The 16281-nt window shown below is 45.1% G+C and overlaps 7 protein-coding genes across 7 annotated transcripts; 2 read left to right on the top strand and 5 right to left on the bottom strand.

Moving 5' to 3' along the window:
• Window positions 1–1478: 1478 nt before the first annotated feature.
• On the bottom strand, window positions 1479–3012 carry TRUGW13939_07596 (uncharacterized protein; the record flags this gene model as incomplete). The annotated part of the gene is made up of 3 exons (XM_035490735.1): window positions 1479–1931; window positions 2006–2318; window positions 2420–3012. The coding sequence occupies 3 exons, from the start codon at window positions 3010–3012 to the stop codon at window positions 1479–1481; spliced, it is 1359 nt and encodes a 452-aa protein (XP_035346628.1).
• A 1497-nt stretch (window positions 3013–4509) lies between these two features.
• On the bottom strand, window positions 4510–6384 carry TRUGW13939_07595 (uncharacterized protein; the record flags this gene model as incomplete). Its single annotated transcript, XM_035490734.1, has 7 exons — window positions 4510–4710; window positions 4768–5175; window positions 5244–5613; window positions 5671–5829; window positions 5886–6010; window positions 6064–6157; window positions 6215–6384. 7 exons carry the CDS (start codon window positions 6382–6384, stop codon window positions 4510–4512), a joined length of 1527 nt encoding a protein of 508 aa, XP_035346627.1.
• Window positions 6385–6951: 567 nt separating this feature from the next.
• Window positions 6952–8432, top strand: TRUGW13939_07594 (uncharacterized protein; the record flags this gene model as incomplete). The annotated part of the gene is made up of 4 exons (XM_035490733.1): window positions 6952–7056; window positions 7112–7509; window positions 7569–8140; window positions 8200–8432. The coding sequence occupies 4 exons, from the start codon at window positions 6952–6954 to the stop codon at window positions 8430–8432; spliced, it is 1308 nt and encodes a 435-aa protein (XP_035346626.1).
• Window positions 8433–9029: 597 nt separating this feature from the next.
• On the top strand, window positions 9030–10274 carry TRUGW13939_07593 (uncharacterized protein; the record flags this gene model as incomplete). The annotated part of the gene is made up of 3 exons (XM_035490732.1): window positions 9030–9291; window positions 9355–9491; window positions 9564–10274. 3 exons carry the CDS (start codon window positions 9030–9032, stop codon window positions 10272–10274), a joined length of 1110 nt encoding a protein of 369 aa, XP_035346625.1.
• A 59-nt stretch (window positions 10275–10333) lies between these two features.
• TRUGW13939_07592 (uncharacterized protein) lies at window positions 10334–10965 on the bottom strand (the record flags this gene model as incomplete). The annotated part of the gene is made up of 2 exons (XM_035490731.1): window positions 10334–10873; window positions 10921–10965. The coding sequence occupies 2 exons, from the start codon at window positions 10963–10965 to the stop codon at window positions 10334–10336; spliced, it is 585 nt and encodes a 194-aa protein (XP_035346624.1).
• Window positions 10966–11943: 978 nt separating this feature from the next.
• TRUGW13939_07591 (uncharacterized protein) lies at window positions 11944–12990 on the bottom strand (the record flags this gene model as incomplete). The annotated part of the gene is made up of 1 exon (XM_035490730.1): window positions 11944–12990. One exon carries the CDS (start codon window positions 12988–12990, stop codon window positions 11944–11946), a length of 1047 nt encoding a protein of 348 aa, XP_035346623.1.
• Window positions 12991–14657: 1667 nt separating this feature from the next.
• On the bottom strand, window positions 14658–16015 carry TRUGW13939_07590 (uncharacterized protein; the record flags this gene model as incomplete). Its single annotated transcript, XM_035490729.1, has 4 exons — window positions 14658–15036; window positions 15097–15738; window positions 15785–15832; window positions 15888–16015. 4 exons carry the CDS (start codon window positions 16013–16015, stop codon window positions 14658–14660), a joined length of 1197 nt encoding a protein of 398 aa, XP_035346622.1.
• Between the last annotated feature and the right edge of the window lie 266 nt (window positions 16016–16281).

Below are 16281 nucleotides of genomic sequence, written 5' to 3'. Positions count from 1 at the left end.
AATGAGTGGCTTGGCAAGCAATGACAAGACTAGAGAAACAAAAAAGTAAAGCATAGAAGATAATAATTTGTCTTTATATAGTCTTTCCGGGACCCGGAATGGCAGATGTAGCTATTCAGGGTTACACCCATGGTGAGACGCCAGACCCTGGTGGGGACTGTGATATCTGGAAATGTTAATAGGGGAGACTCGAGAGAAGGGTGTTCTTGAAAATTAGCCTCGCAACTTAGAATACTAGTACGTACGCACCACACTAGCTTATCCCTAATACCGGATTTAGACCGCTGACTATAATCTAGAGCTTCGTGACTAGTAAAATGCTTGTCAGACACTACCAGCATGTAACACTGCTTGAGCACGAGGCCGCGCCAGCTATATGTGATTTGTATCATTCTGTTTAATTTGCCTATTGGCTGTCATTTACACATCAACATTATCTATTCTAGGCATTAACGTTCACAGGGCCAACTAAAGTCATATGTCTTCAGGCGCCGCAAGACCACATATGTACTACATGGTTAATTAAAATCTAAAGAGTTAATAAGTCATGAATTGATAAAAATATCTGGATATAGCATGTAGAATCGCTAACAAAAATAATCCAATTACTGGTATTTGGTACTTCAACTTGTAACATGATCTATGCTTCAAGCCATTTCCACTGGTAGAATATACGCTTGCCTTGCTTTTCTTCCTTTTTTGTGGCATACTACTGCATAATCGCATGGTTCTCAGCGATGAAACAATAGGAAGATATGTCCATTGTCCACATGGTCAGCAATTATCAGCGTTGCAACGTGCCTGGGCTAAAATGCTTAGCTCCATCTAGGGTCGTAATTGTGGTGGACGCCGCCGGGTGTACTCCGTAATCACTACTCAACCCTCACATCTTTAACTCGTGACCTGTATAGAGCCTCTGTAAGGTTGCATTGTCGGTGATAAAGTATTAGAAGGTATCAAATAACTCATCGCTTTTATCATCTACGTCAACTCAGGTGCTGTATTCACCACACCGGAATGGCCATCTTCCTGGCTGGCCTCGGTGATTACACAGGTACAAAATGTTAGGGTTGTATATGGTGGCGGCGCCACAGTACGCTATAAAGGAAGTGTCATCCCGCATCTTGACCAGTGATGGTTGTTTGATAATAAATATTATTTTCTGACGAGAAGCTAGATTCTATTGAGATGCACCCCTGCCGCTAGTTTTCAAAGTGCCGAATAATGTTTCGCGTGCTGACCGACCTAATAATAATATTTAATAATCAGAGCGTGGAAATTAATACTGTTCACTGGTTCGCGGAAGTTTTGCCAGAGTTTCCACTGTCTTCATCCTCTAGACATTTCACACTGCTGGATGAGAAGGTATGTGGTTTGGCGGTCACTGGTATCAATATTATTTTGACCGTTGTCTCCAAGAACTGGAGGTCCATTTGCACATTTAAACTCATTTGAACTCTGGCATATGCGTCAAAATATTATCTACTATTACATGTTTCATATCGCGTCTGCAAAATGTCAAATAAATCCACCATTTCTCCCGGAAACATCTGTTGTCTGTAAATAAAGTCATCTGCGAGGCTATTGATAAAAGAGTAACCCTCGTCCAGGTTTCTCAGTTCCCGCAGTCTCGCTGCAGCCCAGTCGCGATGGATAGGATCCTCGGTCTCAATCATCACCAGAAAAATTGAATATGGTATTCGTTGCAACAACTTTGGATCCACAGAGTACTGCTGATAAAGAATTTCGAGTAGGTTCGCAACTGCCTGACGGTGGATCATACTCCGTGCTCTGGATGTTGGATAAAGTATTCTTTGATGATAAAGTAATTGCGTTTCCAAGGCACACACAGCAAAATAAATTGTGTATAGCACGCGACGCGAAGAAAGAGAACTTGCTAACTTGGCCGTAATGAACATATCGCTATATCTCTGTCCAAATCGTTAGCTAATACTCGTAATATATGTATATAAAAGGGCAATTGGTGCGTAGTTATAGAACTAACCTCTCGAATTGTTATCATCTCCGAGTACAAGCCTTCTGCGGTTATTCCCGCGGAGCGAGGACTCTTTCCCAGTGCCAGCTGCCAAATCTTGTTTTTCATTATAAAGGCTTGATGCAAAAGCTCTAACGCCCGATGATTCTCCATGTCGTCTAGAATCTGAGTTTCCGGGTATTCCTCACCCCAAAGACATCGACCCCAGATCCGTGCGCATTGATGGAGATAATCGGGATGCAGTGCAGGGTTTCCAGAATCAAGTAATGCATCGTAAAGAGACCCAGTTAGGCCTCTGGGGTGACCACTGATTTCCATGTAGCTGTTTTTTGTTAGTTAAACCGAATTCAGTCAAAAGGTTCTCTCGGATGCCTCTGCTAGGAGGGAAAAAAAGGGAAAAGAAAAAGAAAGAAGGAAACTTACAGGACCCAAAGCAAAAGCTGGGCAGGCATAAATGAAAGTCCCTTCTTTGGAATAGATCCGGTCGATAAGATAGCATCGGCCATTCCTTTCATAGTGAACATCTTTGGATGTGCCTTGAGAAGACATCTCACCCCTTGTAAATGCAGCTGGAGGTCCTTGACAGAGTGACCATAATACCATTCGTACATGATCATCAAGAACATGATGCAGAATATTATTTCACACTCTGACTCCGCAACCAAATCCCCTTGCATCCCTCCAGTGGCCGCGTGCTCTTCGAGGTATTGTCGAAATTCCTGTACCGCAGCCTCGTAGTGATACCGGCCAGGGTTTTTGGAAGCGTCTTTCCCCGTGGAATTGGGTACTAGCCCTCGTCGATGCATATCACTGGCGGCGATTGCCAAAATCATTCGCATGATTAGCTTGTTGGTAGCAGCCGGACCTTGATAGAGGAAGCCGAAACTGCTCCACTCCCACGGCTTCATGTAGTAAAACACAACCGACGAGGATGGGAAGTAGCGGAAATAATTCTGATCGGAAACCGTTAATGTAAGTGAATTTGCGCATGTTATTTCGGGACTGCTCAATGACATTGCGTTAAGATTGCATTGCGATGTGATTCTGTCGGCGACAGCAAGGCCCAATGTGGAGGAAAATTGAGATATTGATATGTCGTGTTTTGACAGCCAAGATGGCCAGCAAGAGTTGTATTCGCATATGTTTTGTTTTGATGGCTCATTGCCAACCCATAATAATGGTAACTCGCTATAATGTCGCCACACCGAGGATAAGTACCACTGACGGTTTCCCGCCGCTGAGTGTGTTTCTCTGATTTGAAGGTTTCTCCTCCCTCTTTTGTTAGGATATCCCCATTCACAACCGATGTTCAGCCGGCTGCAATGGTGGCAGACAGGCCGGTTTTCATCGCACTTCACTTTCCGCTGCCGACACGTCTGGCAGCCTGATAATAGGTTAACAACCGGGTTTGAGTAGACAATATTTGGTACCTTACCATTCTTTGATCTAGGCGCATTTCTTCCGGACATGGAATCTGACATGATCCCTAGACACACATACACATACACATACACGATGATTGAAACTGCAAAGGATGGTTCCGAATCGCCGCTTATTGCGGCGTCTATAGGCCTCGGAGTGGGCCATCGCAGTGGGGATGATAAGAGCAAATTTCCCCGCAAAGTTCGCTTTGATAGGCAGTGGAGACCGGCATTTGACGGTTTGATGAATAATGATAATAATCTACGTATGGCGAAACAAATCTTTAAAGAAAATTTAGAGACATAATCACATAAATCATGACTTCTCCTCGGATATAACCCATGGGGCCATCAAAGCATAGATTTCACCCCCTTGTTTTTCTGTGGATCCTTCGAAAACCTGTATGCAACATCGGCAAACGACCCAGTTGGAAACACATAAAACCATTTCAACAGACCATGACCCGTGTTTTCAATTCCATGCTCTGAATTTCCTGGAATGAACACGGTGGACCCTTTCGAGACAGGGTATATATTCCCATCGATAACCATATTGCCTGATCCTTCTAGGATATAGTATATCTCGGACTGAGTATGACGATGGCGGCAAAGATGGCCGGTTCGGGCAGGGCAAACAGCAATCCCAGCCGATAAATCGGTTGACGGAGTTTGGGGAGCAGATATCAATGTATGCCAAGTAACATTCCCTCGAGAGGGTGTGGATGGATCGATAGGAAAGCTTTCTGCGGGGGTGTTGATCGCGTAATCCGATGGAAGTATCACAGGTCTTGATGAATTCATTGTATAGTTCAGTCTTCTGACGATACTGTAACCCAATGAATACGCTAATCAGAAATATTATTTATTTGGTCAATCAGCAACTTATATATATGGAAGCTCTTTTGCAGTCAGGATGGGTTTTCCATAAATGGCAAAATATTCCGGATATCCACAGGTGTTGTCATAATATACCATGTGGCCTCAGGCTCCAAACGCCGCCGTTAGGAGAAAAAGAAAGAAAAGATGATGAGAAATAGTTTATCATTATCTCACTTAATGTGTGCCTAAATCTGTCTGCAATAAAGCCCAACCCTACAAAACATAACGGAAGCTTGCATTTTCCTGATCCGTCAAATTCAGCATCTCGGAATGCAACTGCTGGTCAGCAGCCATTTCATGAGACGCTCCAGACAGACTATCCCTACGTCGATTTTCCCAAGCATAATACGCGTATAAAACAGCTAGAGACGCGATACCCAGAACCAGGCCAGCAATAGCAGACCGAATCCCGGACTTTATCTGTCAGTAAGACCCAGGTAACAACATGCAAATGCAAAGAGAAAAACAAACCTCGTAGGTGGGCTCTTCAGATGCAAAATAAAATTGTGGCCCCACGATGTTTCCAACACAGTATGCGATAAAGAGCATAGCGCTGACGACACTCTTCTTTGTCAAACCAGCCACATTGGAGCTAATCAAGCTCAGTGAAAGGGGTATATTAGCAGCAAACACGGATCCCAAACATAGTCCTGCCATTTTGGCGACGTGAGCATCTTCATCCAGGTTGTAGACGAGTAAATATCCAATCATGGCAACTACACAGTTGAGCGCCATCATGATAATACGGGAAGACGGGATGTAAGTGGCAAATGTAGAGCTGAAAATAAGAAAAATAAGCTGCGCAGCGCCGGTTGGCATTAATATGAGGAGGACTTTGAAAGTAGAGTAGCCAAATCCCTGGGCGAGAATGGTGGAGAACTTGTTGTGTCAGCTGCCAAGTGATACATGTACTTTCGGATCCATCGAATATTGAGAAGGGGGCTCACTGTAGTGACTCCACCGTTGCACAAATTCACGCAAAATGTATAGGCCACAAGAAGCCATGCCTGCGGATCTTTCAAGGCAAGCCACACTTGTCTTGTTTGAAACTTGCCTGCGTCCAAAACTCCAGTTTTGTTTTCTAGTGTCCTCTGTAAGGCAATGGCGCGCTCGTTCTTTTTCAAGAAAACAGCATTGGCAGGTGAGTCCGGTAGAAAAAAGAATAGAACCACTGCATATCCTGAGGTAATGGCACCAAGGATCAAAAATATCAGCTGCCAGGAGAGCAGGCTGGTTGAGTGAATGTGACCGATTCCGTAGGCCACGACACCCCCGATGACATTAGCAATGGAGTTGCCAATAAACCATGCAGCTTGTCTAGCCATTAAGTCAGCTAGAAGCCCTTCATCACAAGAGGTATTAGAGAATAATTACCGTAGCGGTTGTTCTTTTCTCTTATAAAACATGCCAGTAATCAAAGCAAACCCGGGAGCGATAGCAGCCTCACCGACACCGAGGAAAAATCTTGCTGCCATCAATCCACCAAAATTATTACACGCAGCATGACACATAAGAACTCCTCCCCACACGAAACTAGTAGTTGTAGTCAGCTATAACGAAGTCTACACTGAGTAGGTTTGAGAACCCACACGGAGACAGCCAGATATTTCCCCAGTGGAAACCGAACAATCATGTACGATGTCGGCCAGCTCCATACTAGATATCCAAAGTAAAATATAGCAGAAGTCCACGAGTATTGCATTCCGTAAAGGCCCTGTTACATGCTAGTCAGGTGTTTGTTTCATCGATCGGGAGTTGAGTAGTTACCAAATCTTCACGGATGTTGAAGAGGGCGGCTTCGCTCAGGGCGAGTTTGTCCATGTATTGAAGCATGTAGCAAAATCCCATGAGGGGGATCAGACTAGATGGCGGTATTAGTTTCCTTAGTATAATGTGGAGGTGAGAGAAATGGCCGTACATGAAGTCAATCTTCCTTAGGACTTTCTGCTCGAGACGCGGCGAGGATTCGACTTCGAGGATCTGGCCAAGATCAATATCCTTTCCTTCATTGAGGATGCTGTCGCTAGTCATCACTTTCAAATCGGAAGGATGCGTATTTGCAGGCTGCGGAGGGTCCATCTTCTCCATGGTTTAAATCAAATGGATCAAGATTGATAAAACTGTAAGTGTGTTGTTGGAAATAAACCAGTAATTCACTGGCCACCCGAGCATTGATATACATTATCAAGTATACTCTCTGACATCAATTATACCCAGTATCTCCTCCACAAATGACAGGAGATAAACTTCAGCCAATGATGGCACATAGATATCGAGTTACTATCAACGGATCCACAAATGGCCCCACTTTGTCGGCAGTCTTACAGCTGTGATTGGACTGTCGGAAATTTGTATGCATGTCGGCAATTAGCGGCTTGGCGCTATTCTGGGGTATCGTTAATCGTGAGGAGTTGTAGTCGATGAATAGATAGATTACTCGATAATCATTGAAACCAGTTTCGTAAGAGAAATATCCATGATTAATGTCTCAGATAAGCTAATGCGGGGAGATACCTCGGCATGATGTGAGCCCTTCGTTTATAAATGATTCAAACCAGGGGCAGTTACTATCACATATCATCCATAAATTACTCTATTTTATTGCGACAATATTTGTCTTATATGAAAAAGAAATATTCAGTACTACATTTAACAATGGATTCTTCTAATAGCAATGGCTATGATATCGACAAGGTCAAGAATGTCGTTGACACTGTAATCGAGAAGCTACACACTCAATTGCGCGAAGTCAACCGGCAGGTAACCACCCTCACTCAATTGCCTTCTAAAAAGTATTCAACTAATGTTAGCTTAGATATGGTCTAATCCAGAACTTGCATACCAAGAGCACCACGCTCATGACACAATTTGCATGTTCCTCGAAAACCAAGGCTTTGGGGTGACACGTCATGCATACGGCCTCGAAACTTCCTTCGAAGCTCGCAGCAGTGGCGGAGCCAGCTCAGAGGAGGGACCTCTGATAAATTTCAACGCTGAATATGATGCTTTACCTGATATTGGCCATGCCTGCGGCCACAATCTGATCGCAACAAGCAGCATTGTCGCGTTTTTAGCTCTGTCAGCTGTGCTAAAGGAATTCGGAATTCCGGGGAGAACGCAGTTGTTGGGGACTCCAGCGGAAGAAAATGGCGGCGGAAAAGCAAAGCTCATTGAGAATGGGGCATACAAGGGTGTTGATATTTCCCTGATGGCGTAAGTTACCAGACCGTGACCCAAGGAATATACTGGACTAATTGGATTGGTGGTGACAGTCATGGGGGGCCATCTTTAATGGGAGACGGTATTGCTGGTGTTTTATTCAACGCCCGTAAGCAAATCCACGTCGAATTCACAGGCAAAAACGCACACGCGGGAGGAAATCCATGGGAGGGAATAAACGCTCTTGATGCACTGGTGGCAGCATATAATAACATTTCCGTCCTTCGTCAGCAAATTCTTCCCGAGGAGCGTATTCATTGCGCATTCCTCGATACCCCCAAAGTAGCTAACGTCATCCCGTCTCATACAAAGGCATATTGGCAGGTGAGAAGTCCGACGCTAAAGGGACTGAACTCGCTCGTAACGCGTGTACGCAACTGCATCGATGCGGCAGCGTTGGCGACAGGGTGTGGAGTTGAGATGGTTGAGTATGCTACTCCAATTATATCCACCCTTCTAGGCGATTTATACTTATTGGGTGTTTTCTTTTACTGCAGGGACAGCTTGTACACCGACATCAAATTAAACGAGACGTTGTGTGGTCAGTATCAAGCTCACATGAGCCGCTACGACCGCAATATCACCAAGAGCAGTGACAAGGTCATGACGGCCTCATCAGATATCGGTTTGTTCCTCCAATCTAACATAATAAGTTAATGGAGAAGCTAATCTAATACTTATCAGGAAATGTGAGCTACATCGTACCTACCCTTCATAGTATATTCACAATCCGTGCACCGGATGAGTCTTATCCACACCATCCGTCGTTTGCAGCTGCAGCTGGCACAGAAACAGCACACGAAGAGGCATTGGTTGTTGGAAAAGCGCTAGCGCTGACTGGACTGGATATGGCCACGAATAAAAAGCTCTTACAACAGGCCAGGGAGCAATGGAAGCAGGAGATAAGAGATAATTGATTTGTTTCTCTATTATTTTTTACAAGAGTAAATCGAGGCTACTCTATAACGATATATCAAGTGAAGGCATTGACTAACTAAAAATGAAACTGAAAATGGAAAGAAATAAAATGTACGATAAACAATAATTGTCGTAAAAGAACCATTTAAAATATTGACCCAAAAAGTGCCACGATGCGTGGTAGGCGCACTGAGTGGAGAGGGAGCCATCTAAAATCGAAATGTCTGGAGTATAACTAGCAGCTGATATAACTGGTTTAGCTGCCTCTCAATTCTGGGCTAACAATACTATTGTTGATTACAAAGTGCCCTTTTACATTACTCCGTACATGAGAAATTCCTTTATACTAGGAAACCGCAATACTCAACAATCGAGTTTAACACATACTCAATATTTTCCCCTAAGGTGGGGTTTGATGTAGTGGAATCAGTCTAGATGACCTGACCTGTACATGTTTGTGGGTCAAAACGTAATTAATGACACATTTAGAAGTCAGGGGTTCAATATGACATCACATTCATATATCTATAAGTAATGCGCTTCTCGCTACTGGAAACAGCATGTCAAAAGAAACTCTTTTTCTCATCGCGGAAATCATGCCACGAAAGATTCTTCGAAATGTTGGTTATGGATGGCCATTCTGTGGACCTTGTATAGCGTGTGGAGGACAGACGTTGATTACGATAAGAACGGATGTCGTGTTTCTCGAGCACGAAGAGTGGAAGCACTTCACTAACACGCCAACACGTGAGGATGAAGAGCCAGATATGGCGCCCTCAACGCTGGTGCAAGCAAAGGACATCGAAAGCATGTATATTGATGGGGAACCCTGGATGTGGACGACGTTTTATCGAGCAAGTCAGTTATCGATTTTTTCCCGGAATGTGACAAAGAGATTACTATATATTAACCAAAAAAAAGTTATCCATAGACTGGATATTGATCACCTCGGTATATCAGGTATCACTCAGGGGTTTATGGAGTTCAACCTAGCTCCAGTCCCACAAGTCCCTCGTGATCCCCTGAAAGCTCGTATTGGCGATCCATATGACAATCCAGTACGCTCCGCCTGTACTCGTTTCGACTTAGCCAATCCGTTCCATCCGAACAGTCAGAAAAAATGTAAACAGATAGGCTATCTTGTTCATGCCCACTGCTGGCTACTAGTGGATCGAGTTGTTGGAATGGAATTGGTGGATACACACCTGGCAATATTTGTGAAAGCAGTAGCACGATTCTGGGCTGAAAACATTGAGATTTGCTGGGTGCTACCGGTTGATAACTGCAATGACAAGATAGATCGGCAGATATGGGAGTTGGAACATTATGAGAAGACTGACGCACCCTCCTCAATGTGGAAAAACCCAGCGATTGTGCCAGAAATCCAAAGCATCATTGAAAAGGCCACTCAAACTCGTTGCACTGACGACCGTTCACAACATGTGCAGCCATCTATGGTCTCCCAAATTCCGCTTGAGGTTGCTATACAAATAACTGATATGACCAAACGTGCTAGTATTTCAGATGCGCGGAATTTGTTGACTGCTTTTGGATGGAGGCTGCCTGACAGTTACTGGAAGAACTGTAGTAGGATGGACTTGATATTTGAATACAATGATCTTGACGAGAGTGACCACCCAGTGGATTGGCAACTGCTTGGACTCGCGACTGAGGAATTGCTAGGAGATTCTGACTGGTACGATAAAAGTGGCTTGAAAACTCGTCGTCGGGTATTCCAACGTCTCGGACAGATTAAAGCCATCTTCCTAGATTTGATTAAAAAAGATGAGACGGACCATGTATTCCGGAGACGATTGTCTCGAAGGAAGAATTTTGCTTAATAACTAAACTATGCTACTATCATATTGCTGGACTTCTAACCACCCGATCCTTTCCCCTGTCAATGATTGTTAAGAATAAAATCTAGGGCACTCTGAACCTCTGTGGCCTCCCGTCTCATGTCATAAAACTCCCTCCCGTTGTGTGTCACTGCCCAGGTTCCGCTCGGTCTCCATCCATTGGCGTTTCGGGTCAAATCATTGTACTCGAAAAAACGGACCCGCCTTCCTAAGGCGGCGATTCCGTAGACACGAGTCCTCCGTCCGGCGGGGCGTGTCTTGTGTATCGCGCTGAGGTAATCCCTCAGCTGGTTGGCCGCCTCTTGCCAGTCGGCTGTGCTGCCTTCGGATGAGTATGGCTTGCATTGTACAATAAGAAAGAAACGACGCCGACCAGCGGCGTCGTACTGGAAAGTATGGAGGTCCGAAAACCCCTTGGCACCCCCAAAATATCGATGGATGTCTTGGGGCCGAGTAACATATCCGTCAGTCACGGGGAACATCCAGGACAGAATGGCGTTCCAGACGCCAGCAACATGCCCTTCTGAAGTGCCCTTCTTGATTCCATCAAGCTCAGCTCTGATGGCGGGGACATTGAGGTACTAATGATTCTTAGCATGGTTATATATAATCGAGATAGGATACATACTGTAACCCCAGGAGTGTTTGGGGCAGGAGGACCGGTTGTAGCCATTTTTGAGAGCAAATTATCGATGTTTCAAATGTTTGGTGATGACAGTGTTTGAAGCTATTCCCTAAAAAATTGTGAACTGGCGTGCTCCTGGCAGCTATATATAGTCCGAAGAAACATTTTAAGATCAATATTTCTTCAATTGCTACTATTGTATTATTGAAATTACCGAGAAATCCCTCTAGGAGGCTATATGAATTGATGTTTCCTGATATTGACACAAAGCTTACAGTAAATAGACTTGGGTTCCCGACACAATAGTAAGCAATAATATTGAGTATATTTAGTTGCTAGACAATAGTGAATGATCTATTCAATGAATAGCATGCTATTGTGCTATGAAAATCGAGAGAACTTAATATTCTAGCTCGCCTTTTATTCCCCCTCTCATTATATACTTCGTATAAAGGTCATAATAACAAAACTCAATGGGTAAAGACGAAAATTTAAAATATACTATTACCCCAACTTGGTGGATCAACTGAGTCCGAGGTTGACACCATCTCGAGTTCCATGGAACAATTGACGGCATCGTGGTAAGTAATAAAATTAATCAATGCTTTTAATAATAATAAACGTACTGTTGTATAGAGATATATTGAAAAGCTCTAGTGAACAGGTAGAATATTTTATGAATGACCACCATTATTGCTGGTGCTGCTAGGGAGTACGGTGAATTATGTTTGGGCTACTAGTTCAATGTTGACGGAATAAATAGAACGCCACAATATTTATAATTATTCATGAAGTAATTGAGCAAGTATTCAAAGTAACTAAATTACAAGACATTGACAAAAGAACAAACAGCATTCAATCTTGGTATCTACAACAGTTGTAATTGGCATAAGCATTCGCACTCATCATTCATGAGACCCATCGGACCCCCTTCTATCTTCCAGAGACTCCAATCTTCAAGGGAAAAGGGAAGGAAAAAGAAAACCCTGCAAGGCCAGAAAGCAGAAATTATTCAAGACAGTGGACTTAGAACAAGGGCATCTTGACGCTGTTTTCATAATCCACCTGGGAACGCTGACACTCGATTCGTTCACGGCAGGTTCCAAAGATGCGGTCCCAGAGTCTCGTCTGCTTGCCATAGTTGTGGCTCTTCTTCCATCCGGTACGGTGGTGCAAATCATGGTCTTCAATGACGAGCTCAGAGTTGAACCATTCGAGCAACCAGCTGAAGGTGTTTGGCGGAGTGGCATGGATTCGGAGTCCCGAATGGCCGGCTAGCTCAGCATACATGACAAATTGGTGGCATATCCACCATTCGTAGAAGCCCATGGGCATACCCAGGAACTTCATGGTAAAGTATGTAGCGAGCGGAACACCGGCAATATCAAAGAACTCCTGCTCAGTATCGGCATACAGAGTAAGCAGCGGGTTCGGGTGCTTGGTGAGATGGTGGGTACGGTGGTACTTCCACAGGCTCTCGAACTGGTGCATCACGCGGTGGTACCAGTAGAACCAAAAGTCGAGGATGATACCGTACAGGCCGATTTCGATGGGCAGCCAGAGCCAGTTGATCGAGGCTGGGGCTTGGGAAGTCTTGTACGCCAGGAAGACGGTGAACATGGGACGGAATGTCGATGTGGACATGAGCGAGTGCACGACTTTTCCGACACCGACGTCAGGAACTTCATCACGGGCGTGCTTGTCGCCGTCAAAGAAGCCGTATTTGTGTCCAAGGCCGCGCATCATGTGTAGTTGGCGGATGGCAATCAGCTTGAAAGCGATGCTGTACCAGGCAAAGGCGCCCAGGGGACCAAAGTTGTGTCCGGTATACTTGACGTATGCGTGGTGCAGGGCCACGGGTATCACCGAGTGACCGAGCACCCAGACATGCTGTTTCCAGTCTGGCAGATGTGGCACTTTATCGGACTTGTCGTGGACGGGGATTTCTTTATCCAGGGAGGTTGGATGGATGCCCAGCGCTTCGTAGAACCAGTGCCAGATATTCCACTCACTCCGGCCGTGGTGGCGCCAGGTCGACTTCATCGAGTCTTTGGGATTTGGACCTGTAGACATCTTGACGTATATTCAAAAAAAGGTCTCGTTGATATTGAATAGGCAAGATAGCCAGGTGTATATAATATGTTGTAATATCAATATCAAAAGTCTTTCGGCCTAGTTCAGCGGGCGGACGAGTCCGTCTTATAACTCATGGCCGTTAGCCTCTGCAGATCAAACTCTCACTCCACATATATTTTTGTTAGTGAGGAGTACATGTGAATAGCGTTCGCCAGGCGGCCGCGGCTCGGAGACTGGGCCTCCCAACGAAATTGCGCTGTGCAAACATGATTGGCTACTAGTAACAGTGGGCTTTTGTGTGAACAACAAATATAGTTCGTCCATGGCCGATTTTCTAAGTGGGACGCTTTTTTGTCAATGTGTGTGGTCTTAGGCAGATGTATAACTAATATCCGTTATTTCTTCATCCCCATTCTCCTTTATCGTCTTCCCCCCAAACCCTATCCATTTCATCCTCCCCGCACTCACATGCCTCCCCGGGGGGAGTTTGAGTTTGGAGTAATACTGGGAGGGCCGGGAGATGGACCCGCCGTATCCGTTATCTTTGTTCGCCAAGTTCTAATAGAAGTTTTCTAGATCATACTAGAAACTGACGATTCCTGCATGAATAGATGACGAACTATTACGCCGTATCAAGCAAACAATGTGGTCACCGTGACTCACTTGACTTTGACTCTAAAAATTTCAACTGCTTATAGAAAAGCAGAATCTCAGCTGGATGAGATCATGGGGCGAACAATTACTACTTGTGTGGGGCGCCCTTGCAAAACTACCGAGGCACAATGTTTTTTTCCCCTTGAGTTCTCGTCAAGAATCATGTGACCTCAACGATAATACAAGAAAGAGCTAGACCCTTGAATGTTAGTTACTTTTGATAATTCTGTCGCCTGTAAGGCTGCAGGATTAAATGCTGTTTATAATTGTTGGGATGAGTATGAAATGATTACCACGTGAATCTGTTCTTGCATGCCTGAAAAAAGTAAATAATTCTCCGACCTGGTCCACGTGACGACACTAGTCTAATTTTGGAAATAGTTCCTGCCTCAGGCAACAAGTTGTGGCGGTCTACTACAATAACCAATCAGAATGTCTAGCTGCTATCCTATACTTCTTACTGTTCTTCAAACACCAACGTAATTAATACAACAGACGATGCGGAATTGTATAAACTTGCAAAGTACGTAAGCCCTGGTCGCGCATGCAAGATTTAAGCCAAGAACATACATACTACATGTGTAAAAGTTGAGGAACAAAGTGAAGCAACATTGAAATTACATGTTTTGTACCGAGGCATCTCTGTTGTCGTCCATGCATGTACGGCAGCCTGTTCTTGGACGTTCCAAGCGCTTTTAGGCTAATAAAGTTGAATATGATGTGCCGAATACGTCGTAACTGTAGTTGTCAGTGGTATGGAAAGCTACGGTTTTCTTTCTGATACGTAGTTTTCGATGAATTGGCGCATTCCATGTGAAATATCCCAATTCCCAGTTCAATACGTATGGCATGTGGTCCAAATACTAATAGCTAGCCTGATACGAGTAAAAATATGAATTCAGTGGTGATATCCATTAATAATATTCAACCAAACCCATGTAATACCGCGCCCAACACCGGAGCTGAGTGAACGAGCAAAAAAGCTATGGAATATACATGACTCGAGTTCATCAAAACTCGCGGCTCTCGCCAATGTTACAAACGTCGAACTTGCCCTCCTCAGGCAAATCGTTCCTCTTCAGCGCCTCCTTCAACTTCTTTGGCGGCTCCAGCACGTCTTCCTCCGTCAGGACCCAGGTACCCCAATGCATACCGAGGGCGCGTTGGCATTTGGTGTCCTGGAAAATATTGACGGCGTCGTGCGGGTCTGCATGCATGGGGCTCATTATCCATCGCGGCTCGTATGCGCCGATAGGGATAAGGCCGAGATCGAAAGGACCGCGGAGTTCGCCAATTTGTTTAAAGGCAGGGCAAGTAGGGAATTTGTGTTCGGGGGCGTGGTCGTCGGTGACGCCTTTCATAAAGGGAACGGTTCGGTAACCAGTATCTCTGTATTTATATTAGAATCACTTTTTATTTTTGTTTCATGAGAAGAACGAATTGACATACCCGGCAAAATAAACATTGCGGCCACCAGATTCAACACCCCATGATGCCCACAAGGTCTTGCGTTGATCAAACGGTGACCGCGCACTGATATGCTGGCATGGCATACAGCTAATCCTTCCCACAATCTCGCCTATCTTGCTCTGCGTCGAGCCTTTCTCAACCTCAGTCGTCTCAGTCTGCTGTGTTTGCGGCGACAGATTAAAATCGCGCTGGTCCCACCAATCCAACTCGGTGACATTCTTAATGCCTATACTATGGAACCATTGCTCGTTACCCAGCGGCACGAAGAAGTGGCAATTGGGGTGACGCTTGGAAATATCCGTGACAGACGGCAGCGACAAATGATCGTAATGATTATGTGAGATCACGACGACGTCGATAGTGGGAATCTCGCTGATTTGGCACGGTGGTTCCGTATGTCGTTTCGGCCCGAGCCATGAGAACGGGGAGCAGCGGTCTTCAAAGACCGGATCGAAGAGGACTCTCAGTCCGCTGGGGAATTCGACGTAGTAGCACGCGTGTCCAAGCCAGGTTGCTCGTACGGTGTCGGTTTTTTCTCGCGAGGCGAGGAAGGTTGGTTTTTGTACGGTGACGGTTGGAGGTGTGGTGTCGGGGACATTTGCTTCGCCGGAGAAACGTCGACTGTAGAGTTTAGTTTTGGTATAGAGAAATGGAATGATCAACATACCCTATCATGGTCCTTGCTATTTCCCAAGGCCGCATCTGCTGGTACGATCTAACCATCCCAATTAATAAATAAACGACAAGACGTGACCAAAAACAAAGCTCACTCCCAAGGATTCGTATAACCATCTTTGGCATGATGCGGTTTGCCAGCAGCATCATCAGGAACCGCAGGCTCCGGCGACGTCGCCGAAATCGTGAGGGCGTAGAGAATGGCCGAAGTCGAGGAGCTCATGTTGCGACGAGCGAGGTGTGATGGGCCCGGAGGTGAATGATAAGAATAGCGATGCTGTTGAGACTGATGATAAGATGTTCCCTGACGCCAACTGGAAAAGAGGCGTCTGATGAACGAGCGCATGTGCGATATTTAAAGAGAAAGAAGTTCTGTACAAAAGAGTAAGGAAGGCAAGTTGTTGCAGGGCAGGCAGCGACGAGCTGAGGTGTAGGGAAAAATAAGGAAGGAGCTCAACTCGGCCGGCGGAGTGCGGAGTTAAGCGTTGA

Source organism: Talaromyces rugulosus, chromosome IV, assembly GCF_013368755.1.
Source record: "Talaromyces rugulosus chromosome IV, complete sequence".
Taxonomy (NCBI): domain Eukaryota; kingdom Fungi; phylum Ascomycota; class Eurotiomycetes; order Eurotiales; family Trichocomaceae; genus Talaromyces; species Talaromyces rugulosus.
Note: the sequence above shows the minus strand (reverse complement) of the source record. Positions and strands in the feature narration are given on the sequence as shown.